Raw genomic sequence first — 15907 nt, forward strand, 5'->3', positions numbered from 1 at the left:
TTATGTAAAACTTAATTATTCAATTAATATTAGCTTAAATGTTTATACGCACCCAAATAGATTTTTTCTTCGCTTAAATATCATATCATAAATAGATTTCCACGCGTCCTTATTCATCAAATATAGAAAAATTCCCTCGAAATCTATGTAAAAATATGATGTTAAAAGGAATTCAGTAAAAATAATGAAATTTAATAAGTTCTGATGTTATAAAAGAAGTTTATTCTGAACTTTTATTTTAGTTACTTTATTTTAGTTGATTTTAAAAGAATTTTAACGAACATCGTTTACGATTCTTTTTATGATTACAATTATAAAAAGACTTTCAAAGTATTTCAGAAATTTTATAACGATCTTAAATATATATTTAAACATTTGTGTATTTTTAAATACATATTTCTATTATTATAATAATCTTCATGAAAGGTGCAAGATATTGTACAAAAATTCATTAGACTGGAAGTTTTCGTGCAAAAAGAGCGCGATGACAGGTTGCGGATGGTCTCTTGGACACTTTATTACTGTGTTAAAATTCGAAAGGTACGAGGGAGAAAGTGTGTCCCAGTGGCATACATTATCGCCACTTCCTTCCGATGTCGTTTCTTCTCTCCTCATTCCTCTATTCCCCCTTGTCCTCGATTTCTTCCCTTTTTTCACTCTCTTTCAGCACCGGCATTACCACCCGAGGATTCTCTCTTCCACGCACTTTCCACGCATAATCATGCATTTGCATGCAAACTCGATATCACTACTTAAAATGTAAAACAACTCTGCGTCTCTGCCAAGTGCCTACCTTGCGACAGCACAACGAAGAGAAGTCAAGTGAACAAAGAAAGGAAATACCCTAAATAAAGAATTTTCGCGACATTTCCCTCAAGAGAGAACATCGCACATTTTATTATTCGATCAAGAAGAATATGCGAAACAATCTTGAATATCTACCTACTGAATGATAACCTGATCGAGAAAATTTTAAAATTATTACTGTTACATAATTAATCTAAAATCTTGATTTACACACGGAAAGAATTTTCTTTTAAAAATTACCCTGAAAATCGTTGTAATTGTAGAACAACGTAAACCTTGAAGAATTTTACTATACTTTTGACAAATTTTATTAAAATTTTAATAAAATTTTGTAAATTTTACTATACTTCTAACAAAATTTACTAAGACCTTGCCAAATTTTATTAAAATTTTACTAAATTTTAGTAAATTTTATTAAAAGTATGGGAAAATTCTTCAAGGTTTACGTTGTCTCACAATTACCACGATTTTCAGGGTAATTTTTAAGAGAAAATTTTCTCCGTGCAGTGAAGTACATCATATTTGGCAAAGATAAGGATATCCTACGAGAGAAAAACTCCGCGAGATATAATCGATTCATCTCGTATAATATTTATAATTTGCTTCGATAGATTTCACACAGTCGTGTAAATAAAATTTCTTTTTATATAAAATGAGACAGCTCGCTAAATGAAAAATAGAGAAGCTCGCAAAATGTTTTCTCACATAAGATTTAATCTCTCTTTGTTGCTTGAAGGCAAGATTTTATTTTATTAAATTTTATAAAAACTCTTCAGCCACCTTTCTGAACAATTTCTCGAGAAGTGTAAAGTGTTGCTATAAAGATCTCTCTTTTACTCGTGATAAGGAATGAATAAAATTAAGATGTTAAATAAAAATTGGAAATTAGACCAATTATTATTAATTAGATAAAATTGAGAAAAAGTATTACCGCGAAAGATATCTGAACTTACCCAAACCAGCGTGTCCGAAACAAAATAGACAGCCGTCCGTTCCATTGATGACCGCGTGAATTACATCTGTAAGAGCGCTCGAACAGATCTCGGTCTGGAAAAAATACAACAAATGATTTACATATATTTCTACAATCACTCTCATTGAATGCTAATTAAAATATTGATTTAATCTTTAACTTATTTGCAATGGTGACCGATCCTAAATTGATTCTAATAATTATTATTAATTATTCGCATTTTCAACGCGTTTTCTGATGCAGCTTGAGAGCAGCCAAAGGAACGCGATTTTAATTACGTCGGTCTCGCAATAATAGACAAAAGAAAGAGGTGGGAAGTCAAGCTTTTGCAGGACAGGACGAAGAGCTCGACCGGGTTCTCGTAAAGTGCTTAAGAAAGCGCGTTGGCGGGCCGGGTTTAATAAACGCGTGTAACATCTCTAGAGCGGAAAGTGAGGAGAAAGACTCGGAGAGAAAGGAAAGGGTCGCGAGATTATGGAAGGTGGTCCTTTGTTTGCTCTTAATGTATTCATAGACTGGAAAAGACTTTTCCCTGTGCCGGGAAACGACGTTTGGGTCCGGCCCGAGTAGAACCACGCTTGAAAAAGGAAAAATAGTTAAATACTTGCACCAACCGGACCGTCAGTTGATGTCGAGATATCGAGTATCGAAAAGAATTAAAGGGGGACGGTGGCGGGAAAGTCGGGAGGGTCGTTCCAAGGGTTCGTCCGAGGAGGCGGGTTTCACGAATTTCCTGCGGAAGCTGCCGAGAATCCCGAACTGAACTTGCGGCTGATGTGTCTCGAGCAATCGATATAAAAAACGCCGCTAGATCGGCCGTTCTTCGCTTCAATGGCGCATAACAAAAACGGAGACTCAGATGACGAAAGAGATGGAAAAACGGTCGTGCGTTATGAGAGGTCGTCCGCAGTTTACGGAGAAAATCGGGATGAAGATGAGGACGTGTCGATGCCTCGGCGAAACAAGATTGAAATCTTCGTGGACGAGAATCGGATGAGCCCGAGATGGAAAAAGGGGAAGGCGGACGGGAGCTCGGTGGAAAAAAAGCACGGGCATGTATCGAGGATGAGAGAAAGAGAGAGAGAGAGAGAGAGAGAGAGAGAGAGAGAGAGAGAGGAAAGGCAGTCCAAGTATAGAATCGGAGATAAGAAGCAAGATGCCTGTTGCGGAAGGACAGAGAAAGAAGCCGATCGTTTTCCCCTCTTTCCTTTTTTTCTTTCCCGCAGCGGCAAAAGGATAGGGAAATAAGGAGTCTAGTCCCTTTCCCAATATGGTAATACCAATCTGTCGTTGCTCGTTTCAAAGGGGCGGCACAGCATGTAGCCGCAAACGAGTCTGTCGATACCACCGCAGATTTACACCGACTCGACTCCTCGATGCAGATTCGGACGAAGAAATGTTTCTTGCGTGGCGCGTTTTAGTAAATAAACTTCTTATCAAACAATTGTAAGATGCAAAGCTGAACGTTAATTGATATACGGATAATCGCGTGTTAGGTAAATTGGCCTTTTCTAATTTTATTCTCGATAAAATTGCCATGTGTTTACGTAATAATAGTATAGCAGGACTTATCATTGTCTATAAAATTATTTGAAGGATTTTCTAAACAAAGTAAACAAGTCTATTGTTTAAAAATCTGGGTTATGAGCGTTAAGTTATTCTACATCAGTAATGTTACATCATTCTTACATCGTTCTTATCAAACAATTTTTTTCTTCGATAAGAATCAAACAAGGATACAGGTTTTTAAATTTTTTAAGTTTTTTTTTAAATCAGTCCTCATAAAAATAGTATTCAAACGCTATGAAACTTTGTTCTCATACTTATTATATGTCCAGAAAAAAATTACCACTTTCTCACAATGAACAGTTTGAAAAGATATTCTTTTTGTTTTCTAAAATTTAAATTTTTTAAACTTGTTTAGTTTTGTAAGAAAATACTTAATTAAATTAATTTAAAAGCTAAAACATTCAGTTCTCTTTACTTTCATAATTTTTCGTATTCAATTTTCTTTATTTTCATACTTCTTCTTTAAAGTGTTGATATATTGTCAGGAATATGCAATTGATAAATGCAAGATATTGAAATGCGGTCGTTTCAGCCCTACGTGCGGATCCGTGCGAAATACCAATATCGAAACCGACGACAGAATATCCGACACTTACCACGGCAACAACAACGACATTCATAATTATAACGGGATCATCCCGTGGGACGTAACGCAAAGCAAACACATTTCGCAGATACCTGCACCCTCCGTCGCCGGAGATCTCTCGCCCTTGAACTCCCCGAACCGTCGGCATGACGGTTAATGAAATACGTGACCGGAGCCACCGTCATAATCTCAAACACTTGATTCCGCGCCCGTGCGACGGGAGAAATTGCGGAAAGGGGTCTTGCCGTCGCGCGCTTCTGATGCGAGCGAGCGGGGGCGAGCGCCCATCGATGTCGAGCCTTTGAAAATTTTCACCGGCGCGAGACCACCCCTCTGTGATGTCCGCCCTCGGGGTAAACGCCAGCGCGTAATGCTGTTTAAATCTCTCTTTCTCTTTCTCTCTCTCTCTCTCTCGCTCAGATTTCCGTTAAAAATGAGTAACAATAGCAATTCACTTCCGCTTTGATGTCCTTTTAATAATCGAAATCCCCAGAATTGATACATGGAGAGTAACCGGAAATAGAGAATCGAGTGAAAATTAGTTAATTGGTTGGCCGATCCTCTGTATCGAATGTTGTGAAATATATTTTTTTTTTTTCAGACAAAACTCCTGCGCGCGATTCTTGAAAAATAAAATAATAGCTAAGGTAACGTGCAAATTTCGTGAAAGAATTCATCTTGTCGAAAGTAACGTTTGTATTTAGTAGGTTTGTATAATTAATCCAGAGTTAATATAGCCTCCGAAGAATAATTATCCCATTGCTCACGAAGCCCTCTGCACGATTTCGGTAATCCCTGACACTTGGGGGAAAAAACGATGCGAACGTGACGTCTAAATCGCGCTCATCTCGCGGTGTTTATTTCGAGCGGGGTAACGCGAATTAAAAGACACGGGCCGCGGTGCGACTTACAAGCGGCGTCGTGTCATCACGCTCGTAGTTTGAATTCGGCTTGCATGACGCGTTTCGGTAACGCAATATTGGCGCACCGGACCGGAATACCAATCGTGCGGAGGGTCGGGTGTGCCTGCTTCTCGCAAGCCCACCTTGCGAGGAAGAATTCACGGCCGAGACCTCCCCCCTCCTACAACTTTTCCTCGCTTTCGATTTCGCCAGCTACGCTCCCCTCCTCTCGTTCTCCTTTATTGCCACCCCTTCTTCCGATACTCCTTCACCCCCCTTTTCCGAGCGCGAAATGTAAAACTCATGTCGAAAGTTCGGAAAGAAGCTGCGAGAAACGTTTCACCCTCGCGACGCTGAAGTGAGATGAATGAGGAGGGGTTCCCTTAATGGCTGGAAATAATCGAATGATCTTTTCCCTCCCTCGTCCGCGTCGCCGACGAATCTCTTAATTCGCAAGTTTTCCAGATGCCTCAACAGCAACGTCTCGTGGCGAATCGAGAAGTGACGTTACCGTGGACATTCCTCCAACTTATATACAAGTGACAGCACTTCCACGACTTGCGAAAGTCGTATTCTTTCTTACGGTGTTCTTACGAAACACTTTTATTGGGGAAGAGTGCGCAATACAAAGATCATTCCTTTTAGATTGTTTCTTGTCATTTCTTCAGCAGCAAAATTAATTCACATTTTTTAAATATTATTTTATGAAATCTAATTTCATTTTTTAGTAACAAAGAAGGCAACCTTAACCTTTCGTATAGTTGTAGCGATTGACATTCTATTATTTAATTCTCAATTTAAGAAGCTCAGTTTGATAGAGGAAATTCAAAATTATGAAAAGAAATATTGAACAATTAAAATCAACCAGAGGAGAAATTATTTTGCGTCTCTGACAAGAAATATTGTTACGTTCAAAATATCACTGTAAATAGTACCGCTATTTAGCGTCGTGCTTTTCTAAAAGCGTAAGCTAAAGCCTATCGCAGGCAAATTTACATAAGAGCGTAGCATATAAGCGTCTCCGGCCAATGAGGCTTCTGGTATAAGCTTCACAGTACAATACAGCGGCTTACGACGGGCGCTTCATTGGTCGACGCGTTTATATGCTGTGACGATGTTCTTATGCAAACTAGCACGCGATGCTGCTGATGCATCAATATTAATATAACTATAGAAACAGTGGCAAAGGGCGACGAAACCTCATTAAGATATGCAACGTCGAGAAAGCACAATGCCAGCTTAGAATTAGTATTTACTTATAATATAAAAAGTAATGTTAAATTTGGAACCGTATATTGCGTGCAACAAACAAGATCTTAAATTGATATGAAATTAAAATGAAAATCGAAATGTGCTTTTCATCCAATTACTATAGTTTATATACTATATAGTTTCCGAGCATTCTCAATGAGAACGAAATAAATACGTTATTAAATGACGCGCTTTTACGAGCAGTAAATAATTATACCATCGCTTGTTTGTTCGCCAGTCCGATTCGCGCGATAACAAATGCAAGTCACGTAATCTTCTTCTTCGGCGCGATCATGAACGTTAAAATGGAAAAAACGTGTTGAACAGAAATTGTGCTACCAATTGAAAAAAAAAAGACGCGATCAGCATTTTTATCGTGGCGACGCTAAATCATCTATTGTCGGCATAAACGAACTTTTAACAATTGCACCAATCACGTATATTAATTTTTGGCAATCACAATGAGATTCTTCCATGTAACGCATTTAACATGCGGCTGTGATTTTTTCTTTAATGCTCAGTCAAAGATAATTACTTTTTAATAACAGCTCTTCAAGGGCTTATTCTTTATCTTCATAATTTTCTTTTTTGAGATAAAAAATTTTTTTAATTTAAATTAATATTTGAGAGAATCATTCTCTAAGTGTTTTATCGATAATTAACAATTTGATAAAGTTATTGAGGCAAAAGAGCAAACGGTAAAAAATCAAAATCGAAGCGCCTACTCTAGTACAGAATTTTTTAATATAAGACGGAAATTTATTAATATACAAATCATTATCATGGTATGCTCTATTCACAATTATATTATACTGTTGATATGTAATTGTTCCAACTTGCACGTAACCGTGAAATAAGATTTGAAATGCAGTGTACAATTTTATTGAGTTAGTCCGTCATTAAACATTGGATAACATCATGCATTGCTGCAATTGCAATCTTGAAAATGAAGTAATGAAATTAAAATTTAATCATAATCAAAGATGTTCACCAATAAAAAAACAAAGTTTATCTACAAGCAGCAATGCTGCAAGCGACAAAAAACATAAAAACGAGAATATTTGAAAAACTTGAAAAACAAGAATTAATTAAAGAAGTAGAAAGTTCATTATATAACTTGAAATTGTTGATTAGCTGTAAGGAATAAAAATCGTACATTTAATATTCAAGTATATTTAAACCTTTAAAACTGTTTATGAAAAAACAATTACAAGATTTTTATGATAAATGAAAAGAATATCTGAAGCCGTTATTTTGTGTTTAAGCATTTTTATTTAGTTCTAACGATAGTTTCGCACTTCTCTTAAATAAGAAAAATTGTGTTTTTTAAATTTCATATGTCCAGAAGAGCTACTATTTACCTTACCGCATATATGCACTTTTTGCAGGCCGTGATCAGCGTATAACAAGCGTAAAAGTAATTGTTAAATTAAAAAAAATTTTAAATATTATTAAAATAATAAAAAAAAAGTAATACAAGACGTAATCGAATCTGCATGATAGATGCGCGAAATGTCTATTGCGGTATTGTTCGATGAAAACCGTATCAAAAACAAACAGTCCTGAGGGGACACTTTTCGCTCTCGTATATGCGCAACGAACAATTAGCGATTGTAGGCTAGGTACAATGAATACAGAGGATGAGGTGGCAAAACCTGTGAAACACACATTCATGCACAGAAAATAACCTCGTTGGAATTTACGAGTCGGTAATTCCAAAAATTGCATAGCAATACGCGCGTTTTGCTCGGCAGACTGTGATTTATTTTAACCTATTTGTTTACAAATAATTTCCGCCGACAAGCGAAAAATAAATACTTAACAGACCTCATGAAAACTCAACGTATTAATCGATTTCTAATGACTTTATGATTAATGACTAAAACAATTTATCAATGCTAATAAATCTCAAACACAAATAAATACTACATTGTAACATCAAAATCAGATAGGTTTTACATTTTTATTATCCGCCCGCATAGCAGAATCAAATTGGGTTATTTAATTCGATGAAAATTATTTCGTGCAAGCCATTAAATCCGAAAGTTCAGTACAATCGTTAATAATGAGCACGTGCTTGATAAAAATCTCTCGGAAGTTGACAAATTTTCCACAGCAGTTTGCCAAATGGTGGCCGATAAATTCGGAGGAAGCCCAGCTACGCAAATAAGCGAAATCCGTTCAACGGTCTGCCGCTCGAAGGGCGATCGCATTTACATCGTGGAATTTTCGACTCGTCGCCGGCGCGCGGCGTGATAACTCCTGGGATAACAACTCGGGAAACTTTTCATCCACCTCCGGCGGATCCGCAGAATGGTGCGTGGTGGCGAGAAAGGGTGCCAGAGTGTCGGCTCGCACGAGCGCCCTTCCACCGCGCGATGTCGTGAAATATGTCGCGATTTACACGGGAGATTGGCGTCATTGGCGCCTGGGGAGCGAACGAGTGAGTTTCCCCCCCTCCCCCCCCTCCCTTCTCTCTTTCCCTCCTTTTCTGGCATTATCCCCTGGTCTACCGAATTTCCGCCCCTCCCCCGCCCTGATCGTATAACTCTCCAACCCCTGCGCGGGCAAAAGTGGCTTGCCGGATCAAAAAAGCATTCGGGGAATCCCAGTGTCTGCCTGAGCGATGCAAAATCGAAACTACGAGTCTCCTCCCCGCACTTCTCTTACTCTTCAAATTTCTCCATAGATCTTTGCTTTTTTCTCCTCTTTTTTTTATCACCCATTCTATGATATCGGATTTCCTGAAAAATCCGTTCGTCCATCATTTTGCGAAAACCATTATCTGTGTAACAATCCATTAACCCGGTATATTATAGGATATCCTCCTCTTATAATTCAAATCTAATTCATCGTTTAATTTTCGAAATCAAGGATAATAAATTGAATTTTGTTAACCCGAGAATAGTCACCTATATAATGTAATAGTTTTTCGCATAAACGATTACCTGTTTCATAATTTATTTGAGATGATTTATTATTTATATAAATTTTTGTTCCATATATTTAAGTGAGGAGAAATAAGAAAGAAGTGTCTGAATTGTCGATGTCATCAACTGGACTTTATTCTTTCGCTGCTGAAGTATAAAAATATTTCAGGTGGCTACGCCTAAAAACTTAAAGAACAATTATTTCAAATTGATCGTAGAACTTCTGAGAAGAATTTCTTTAGAGTTCCTTTACTCTAAACGAATCTTTCGTTATTATACAAACTTTATAATTCCGTGCATCATTATTCAACGCACAACATCGTAACATCGTAACCAAGTTTATTCCGTAAGGACGAAAGTAACTCATAGTTTGCCATAATCTGTCACGGTACGGGTATCTGTAGGTGCAGCGAGGTGCAACGACTGTCCGCTCGTCCTCGCTGGCACCTGTCAAACTTCATCAGCATTGCTTAACACTCGGTCGCGCTATGGCGCAAATTAATCCCGCTGTAATATGGAAATACGTCATTCGAGAGGATATAACGGATAACTGGCCGCGCAGTACGGGCTAACGGATAAGGAGCGAGAAACAGAATACGAGGGGCAGGATAGCTTGGCCACGGAACCGTGTGATGGGTTTATAGATTATCGTGTATTTACTCGAAGATGGACGAGCCCCATGCTGATCACGTTTATTCGCCAATATACGATATTTGCGGGGAGGAAATTTTAGGAGCCGATAAATTCGGATATTGTATTAACAATCTGCATCTTTACGCATACATTTATAGCTTATTTATTTATTGCCATTAAGGAAAATGGATACTTAGCAAGGCAGATCAGAAAAATATCTTAAATCTAATTGCGCGTTATTTTAGGGAGAAATCTTTGAAATTTACACGTTAATAGAAATGTGCCAAATAATGAGATTGATATTACATTGTGTGTACTTGGCCACATATTACATAAATAAAAATATAATATACCAAATGATGGTGTTATATTGAAATATACTCTCGCGTAGATTTACAATTACGTACTGATACATCGTTAATCCAACTTGCACGGCTTCGCAACGTAATACGTTTCGAGGACAAAGTAGCAAAGCGGAAACTCCGACACCCGATTGATGATTCGTTTTTGCGAGGTAACCGAATTCCCGCGGGGGTCAGCAAGCCAAGGTATCGGAGGCTCATAGGTCTCACCGGGCGGCTCGTTCAATCAGCATATCCCGGCAAATGAGCAATAGATCGGTGACGTGCGCACACATCGGCTGTGTGCGCCACGTACACACACGGACGCAGATGCACGCACACGCGCATACGTAATCTACAGCGTGACAATTAGTCGTAAGTCAATAATAAAGCCCTTGTCCTGCCGCGGCTATAATGGCCGCGGTGAATTATTCTGGCCGGGATGCATTGTCCTGGCTCGGTCGCCGGCCGGCTTGGAATTGTCGGTAGTGCACGCACATGGCGATATGTGCGACCGCATATGTGCGCGCCGAATGCGTGGCTGTTTGCGCGTATGACGCGCATAATTGAGATGGATGTCGATTGATTCGCGGCCGGGTTTCGTTCCCGCGGCCCGCCTATTGGCAGCTTATTGTTAACACTCAAGTAGTAGGCTCAGTTTCCACGTGGCTATATATATATGTATATATCGCGCGATGCATCGCTGGCTGATGACAATAAAATTGAACCGCATATTTTGTAATGTCTTTTTATAAAATTGCGACAACATATGTTGCACATAAAAAAACGTTAATGTGTAAAATTTTTTAATTTAATGAACACTTTAGGACATTAGTGGACATTTCTTTTCTTTAATATATCTTAATATATCGGGTTTAATTAGTCATAATATTTTCTTTTTAATCAACAACAGACATATACTTTCTTCAGATGTTAAGATATATAAGAATTACTTAGTAATTTTTAAGTAAAAGAATGAAGATTAACGTCAAAGACAAGTGACTCGCGAGGTACGGAAAATAAGATATACGTTAAGTGTTATAGGGAATACTATCTTGAAACTATAAAAAGTTTGATATAAATTTTGATACATATATTTTTTATAATCATCTAATTTGGCTAATAAGTTTTCAGATGCTTATTTATGAAATTCACGCTGATTAAATCTGTAAAGAATGAAAACAATGATATTTTTAAAAAAATTACATCATCAAATTTATAAGCTCGAATGGAAGTTAATTCGGACGCCAAACTTCTGAAACATTAACTGGACTCGCTTTATGGAATTCGTATTATTAGAGAAAGCGCCTTCGGACATCGTTTTCCGCGAAGTCGCTTTGAAAAGTGTAATATCACTTGCACGCCATGGAGAAACACAGACTGTGAGTTTTCTGCTTCGCCGTGTATTCTTTTCAATAAATTTTTCGCTATACTCGCGAGCCGCGTGTGTCCACGTGATCGAATACGCGAAAAGAAAGTTCCGCACAAATTGCGTGCCTGAAAACGATCTTCAAAAGGATTCTGCCGCGCTTCCTTCTGTCTCTTCCCATTATTTCCTGTTCGAAGAGGTAAACTTAGTTATCTGATATATATGTTTTTCAATATCGCTTCTCGCTCACGTATTTTCTCGATTTCCTCCAAGTTGGAAATATAGACCTGTAACAACTTTTAAATCAATCTAGAGCTTTATCAAAGTTTATTGTGGGCTTTATCAAATAATCTATCGATCGAATTTACACTACCGTTACGGATTATATTACTGTTTAACTGGTTGAAGTGTTAATAATTGAAATTGCGCTTGTGGCTTATTCCTCGCAAACAGTTCAACTGCAATTTCGATTAATCGTATTTTCTTTAGCCGGCGGACATTCTTGTTAACTTTCAGCTCAAATATATAGATGCCACTTGCCCGCGGTATGTATTTATGGAAATGTCGTCCGATACAACGCGCAAATATAGCGTATCAAGCAGATTATGTCACTACTAAAATTACCGTCGTCGATATCGTTGATAAATGTCCATCTGCTGTCACGATCATTTTGCTTGTCAATAGGAAAATGATACGCGGATACAGGTTAACGTTTATTTCGTTTTATTATCTATCTTTGCACATACGAGTTTCAGAAAAATATCAAAAAGAATCTTTTTAAAATTCATCTTTTGCATCACTATATTTTTTCTTGTAATGCCATAAGTAACGAGGATCACAATTTTTTGTTACATCGAAATAACAGGGTACAAATAGGGAATAAATGTAAAAATTTCATTTCGACTTATTTTTACCGCGGCCAATTACATTACCATTGTCTTTGGGTTCGCCCGCCATTAAAAAAAAAAAAAAGACTTTATTGTTACGATCTCAATTGTCCGTTGCTAGATACCTGGTGTCGATAACGGATAATCTCGAAGGGCGGAGATCGGCACCATCGATCCTCGCGATTCTACAAAAACGTCAAAGAGATCGTCGGTTTTGATGACGAACGATTGTAGGTTGCTCGATGGAAGGGCGGCGACCCGATGGTCTTTAAAATATTCAAGCGAGAGTGTGTTTGACGGCCAATCGGGAAGGACGAAAAGTCGCGCTGGACGCTCGCTCTTTCGAATTCGGCTCTTTCATCCCCTCATGGAGCTCACCCTTTCTCCCCTCCGCCCCGCAGAAGTCCAACTGGTTTCGCAACCGGTTCGATGGATTGTGAAGAGGGAAAAAGAGGAAGGACAGAGGGGAGGGGGAGGAGAAGAGAAAGGGTCTATTGTGTCTTTCGATGACAATCGCCGTGGCCGACGGACATTTGATCGAATCAATCGATTGATTTCTATGGTTCTTCTAAACATAGCCGGGACGAGGAGCAGAGAAAGAGAGAGGGATAGCAATGAAAGAAAGAGGGAAGAGAGGAAAGTGTAGGCGGGACAGTCTCTCCGGGGTGTACCAGACGGTATACAGGTAGAGGGTTGGAGAGGCAGAGGGAACGGGAGAGAGGCTGTTAGAGCGAAGAGGCGAGGGAGGGACTCGGGAATATCCAGTAGCTCCGGGCTCATTTGAATCCGACGCTCAATAATGTCCCTCAGGAGCACCGAAATATCTCAATATGTGTATATAACGTCGTGCTGCGGCGTGGCTTACGATCTCTAGCGATATTTGCTTCGGCGGCGCCATCCATCAAGGTCGCATAATACAATTCGCCGGGATCCTCGATATGTTAGGGAAAACCTCTATAAGAATTTTCGGTGCGATGTATAACGAGTTAATTCTCTCAATAATTCGTGAGCACTTGAAAACCTTTGAAGGGATATTAATAGCTTATGTCGCGAAAATATACATATATTACACATGTATGAAAACACATTTGTCTTATCAATCAGGAATTTTTTTTTTTTTTTTTTTAAGACGCTACGATAGTTTATTTAATATGTGAAAAATGAGTTGTACATTCCGCCGGATTCCGCGAGATAGGAGGAATATACACGAAAAATATTTCGCTCGTATGATAACACGATAAAGTGTCCCGAGGACGCTGTTGGCAGGGCTCGGCTCGCTCGGTAGCAAACGGGGAAGTCACAGGCAAAGAGCAACATTCGCCTGGAGGGATGGATTTTCCTGTCAGAGGTGGAGTTTAGAGGTCGGGAAATTAGTTTAGTTATGCGCCCGGCAGGGACGTCTCTTACGTTTCCACTACCGACGTAAGACCTCGGCGGAGCACGTACATGTTCCAGGATTCTCCTCCTCTCCGCCTTTTCGTCCGCACTTCGCAACTCTCTCTTTCTCTCTCTCTCCCTTCCTCCTTCTCCCTCTCTTTTATTCTTCACAAACTTCCTCGAGTCCTTCTCTTCGACCTGCGCCCTCCCTCTCACGAAGAATCGAGCCGGCTAGCAGCCTTCGAGCTGAGGGGGAAAGAAATTTTCCAGAGTGAGAACAAATCGAGCGGGCGAAGGAGAGTCTTCAAGTACGAAGTAGCATTGAGGACTGTTGCTACTTACTACTCCAGAATAGCTGGCTGACGAAGACGTCATTGACTCGATCTCCGTTCTCTCTCTTTCTCTCTCTCTCTCTCACTCTCTCGTGCGCGCGCGCGAGATCCTTCTGATTATCGAGCGATCTTAAACGCGCTCGTTATAAGTGCCGCTTTGTTCGTTGCGCGATACTTGAGTGCCATTTGAAATTTAAAACGTTAACGGAGTACTCTGAATGGCAGAAATTAAGTCCCGTTCGCTGTCGATTTAATCTCGCGTCAAAAGTATTTCAGGTACTCTTTTGTGACTGATGAATATCTGTATCAAGTACGCGTGGAGTGTAGAACATGTGAGATTCATGCGCGCATTGAGATTAAATAATTAACATTAAAGATTTAAATCAAAATTTGTCTAAATAATGTTACAGGTAAAATAAATGCAAAATCAAGTGTAAATCCCTTTCTATTCACGATTTGTAGAACGCTCTATCAAACAAATTATCTAAATATATTTAACTGATCGTTCTCTCCATTTAAACGTCTAATAAATAATTGGTGTGATGTTCCTTTGTATTTATAATCTCTTGTGAACTTACTTGAGAGTCTTCCTCGGTGAAGATGGCGTCGAACGCGAACATCTTTGGCGCCGCCACAGTAGGTCGTCGATCTTCCGCCGACGAAGATTGCCCGGCTGTTGGGTCCACTAATGTAACTTGCTTTTTGCGCTTGTCCGCATTGAAGAAGCTACCACCGTCCCCGGGTGATACCCTCAGCATAACTTTGACCTGAGCAACATACAGACAGTACAAATAAGTTTTCATTTCTGATGGAATTCTAAAACAATCAAACGTTAAATCTCAGACAAAATTACTCAAACTTATTCGATAATATAATATGTATAAAATATACATTATAAATATTGCACTTTTCTAACAATTAAAAATTACTTGGAGATATATTTTCGTCTTGCACTTATACATCCTTCGTCGATATATCTTGAAATATACACGGAGAGAATTTTCTCTTAAAAATTACCCTGAAAATCGTGGTAATTGTGAGACAACGTAAACCTTGGAAAATTTTACCATACTTTTAATAAAATTTACAAAAATTTAGTAAAGTTTAGTAAAATTTTAAGAAAATTTGGCTAAGTTTTAGTAAATTTTACTATACTTCTAACAAAATTTACTAAAACTTAGCCAAATTTTCTTAAAATTTTACTAAACTTTACTAAATTTTTGTAAATTTTATTAAAAGTATGGTAAAATTTTCCAAGGTTTACGTTGTCTCACAATTACCACGATTTTCAGGGTAATTTTTAAGAGAAAATTCTCTCCGTGTATAATAATCTTATTTTAGTAAAATTAATCGCATTATTCATTCAGTATTGCAAGCGTAAATATAACTCTTCAACCGTAATTGCGGCACGTTACTGTAATTAACGCTAAACTCGTTAATTATTGTGAAATTGAATTAATTTTGGAATCTGCCAAATGGACAGACAGCAGATTACATTTGGTAACTAAAGATAAAGCTTTCCTATCACTTAAACGACGAATTCGCTTCAACACGTTAATATTGCATAATAAAGTAGCAGCGCACTTGTGAATAATGCGCTCATCAAAATTATCTGATAGACAGTTTCTACTGGCAACTTAACGTCAGGTCTAAAATTACTGTGACCCGTATTAACCGATCGGTCATTGAACGAGCCACGATACTTACTGAATGCATTACACAGAATTATTGAAACAAAATTGCGTTTAATAAAACAATCAGAGTTGTATCGACCTTCAATGATGCCTCTGCCAATTATTTTATGCAAATGCCATGATTATAACGCAATATAGTATAATTAGTGTGGAATTAACAATGGGAACTAACAATGGGATAATGTGTATAATATTTCATCATTACTCGCATGAAATTATGCCATTTATATAATATACAATTGTTTTCCATACAAAT

The 15907-nt window shown here is 38.3% G+C and overlaps 2 protein-coding genes across 7 annotated transcripts in view; one reads left to right on the top strand and one right to left on the bottom strand.

The window, feature by feature from the left end:
* Positions 1–15907, top strand: part of LOC114253746 — a 240819-nt gene that overhangs the window by 92807 nt on the left and 132105 nt on the right. The gene's annotated exons all lie outside the window — the stretch shown is intronic.
* Positions 1–15907, bottom strand: part of LOC105839103 — a 354738-nt gene that overhangs the window by 22648 nt on the left and 316183 nt on the right. For all 3 annotated transcript variants that reach the window (XM_028192516.2, XM_028192517.2, XM_028192518.2), the window contains exons 7-8: positions 14536–14724; positions 1761–1854 (exon numbers count right to left, since the gene is read on the bottom strand). In XM_028192516.2, the coding sequence (XP_028048317.2) occupies positions 1761–1854; positions 14536–14724 (283 nt within the window). The remainder of the gene's footprint in view (positions 1–1760; positions 1855–14535; positions 14725–15907) is intronic.

The sequence above is a fragment of the Monomorium pharaonis genome, chromosome 5 (assembly GCF_013373865.1).
Source record: "Monomorium pharaonis isolate MP-MQ-018 chromosome 5, ASM1337386v2, whole genome shotgun sequence".
NCBI classification, from domain to species: domain Eukaryota; kingdom Metazoa; phylum Arthropoda; class Insecta; order Hymenoptera; family Formicidae; genus Monomorium; species Monomorium pharaonis.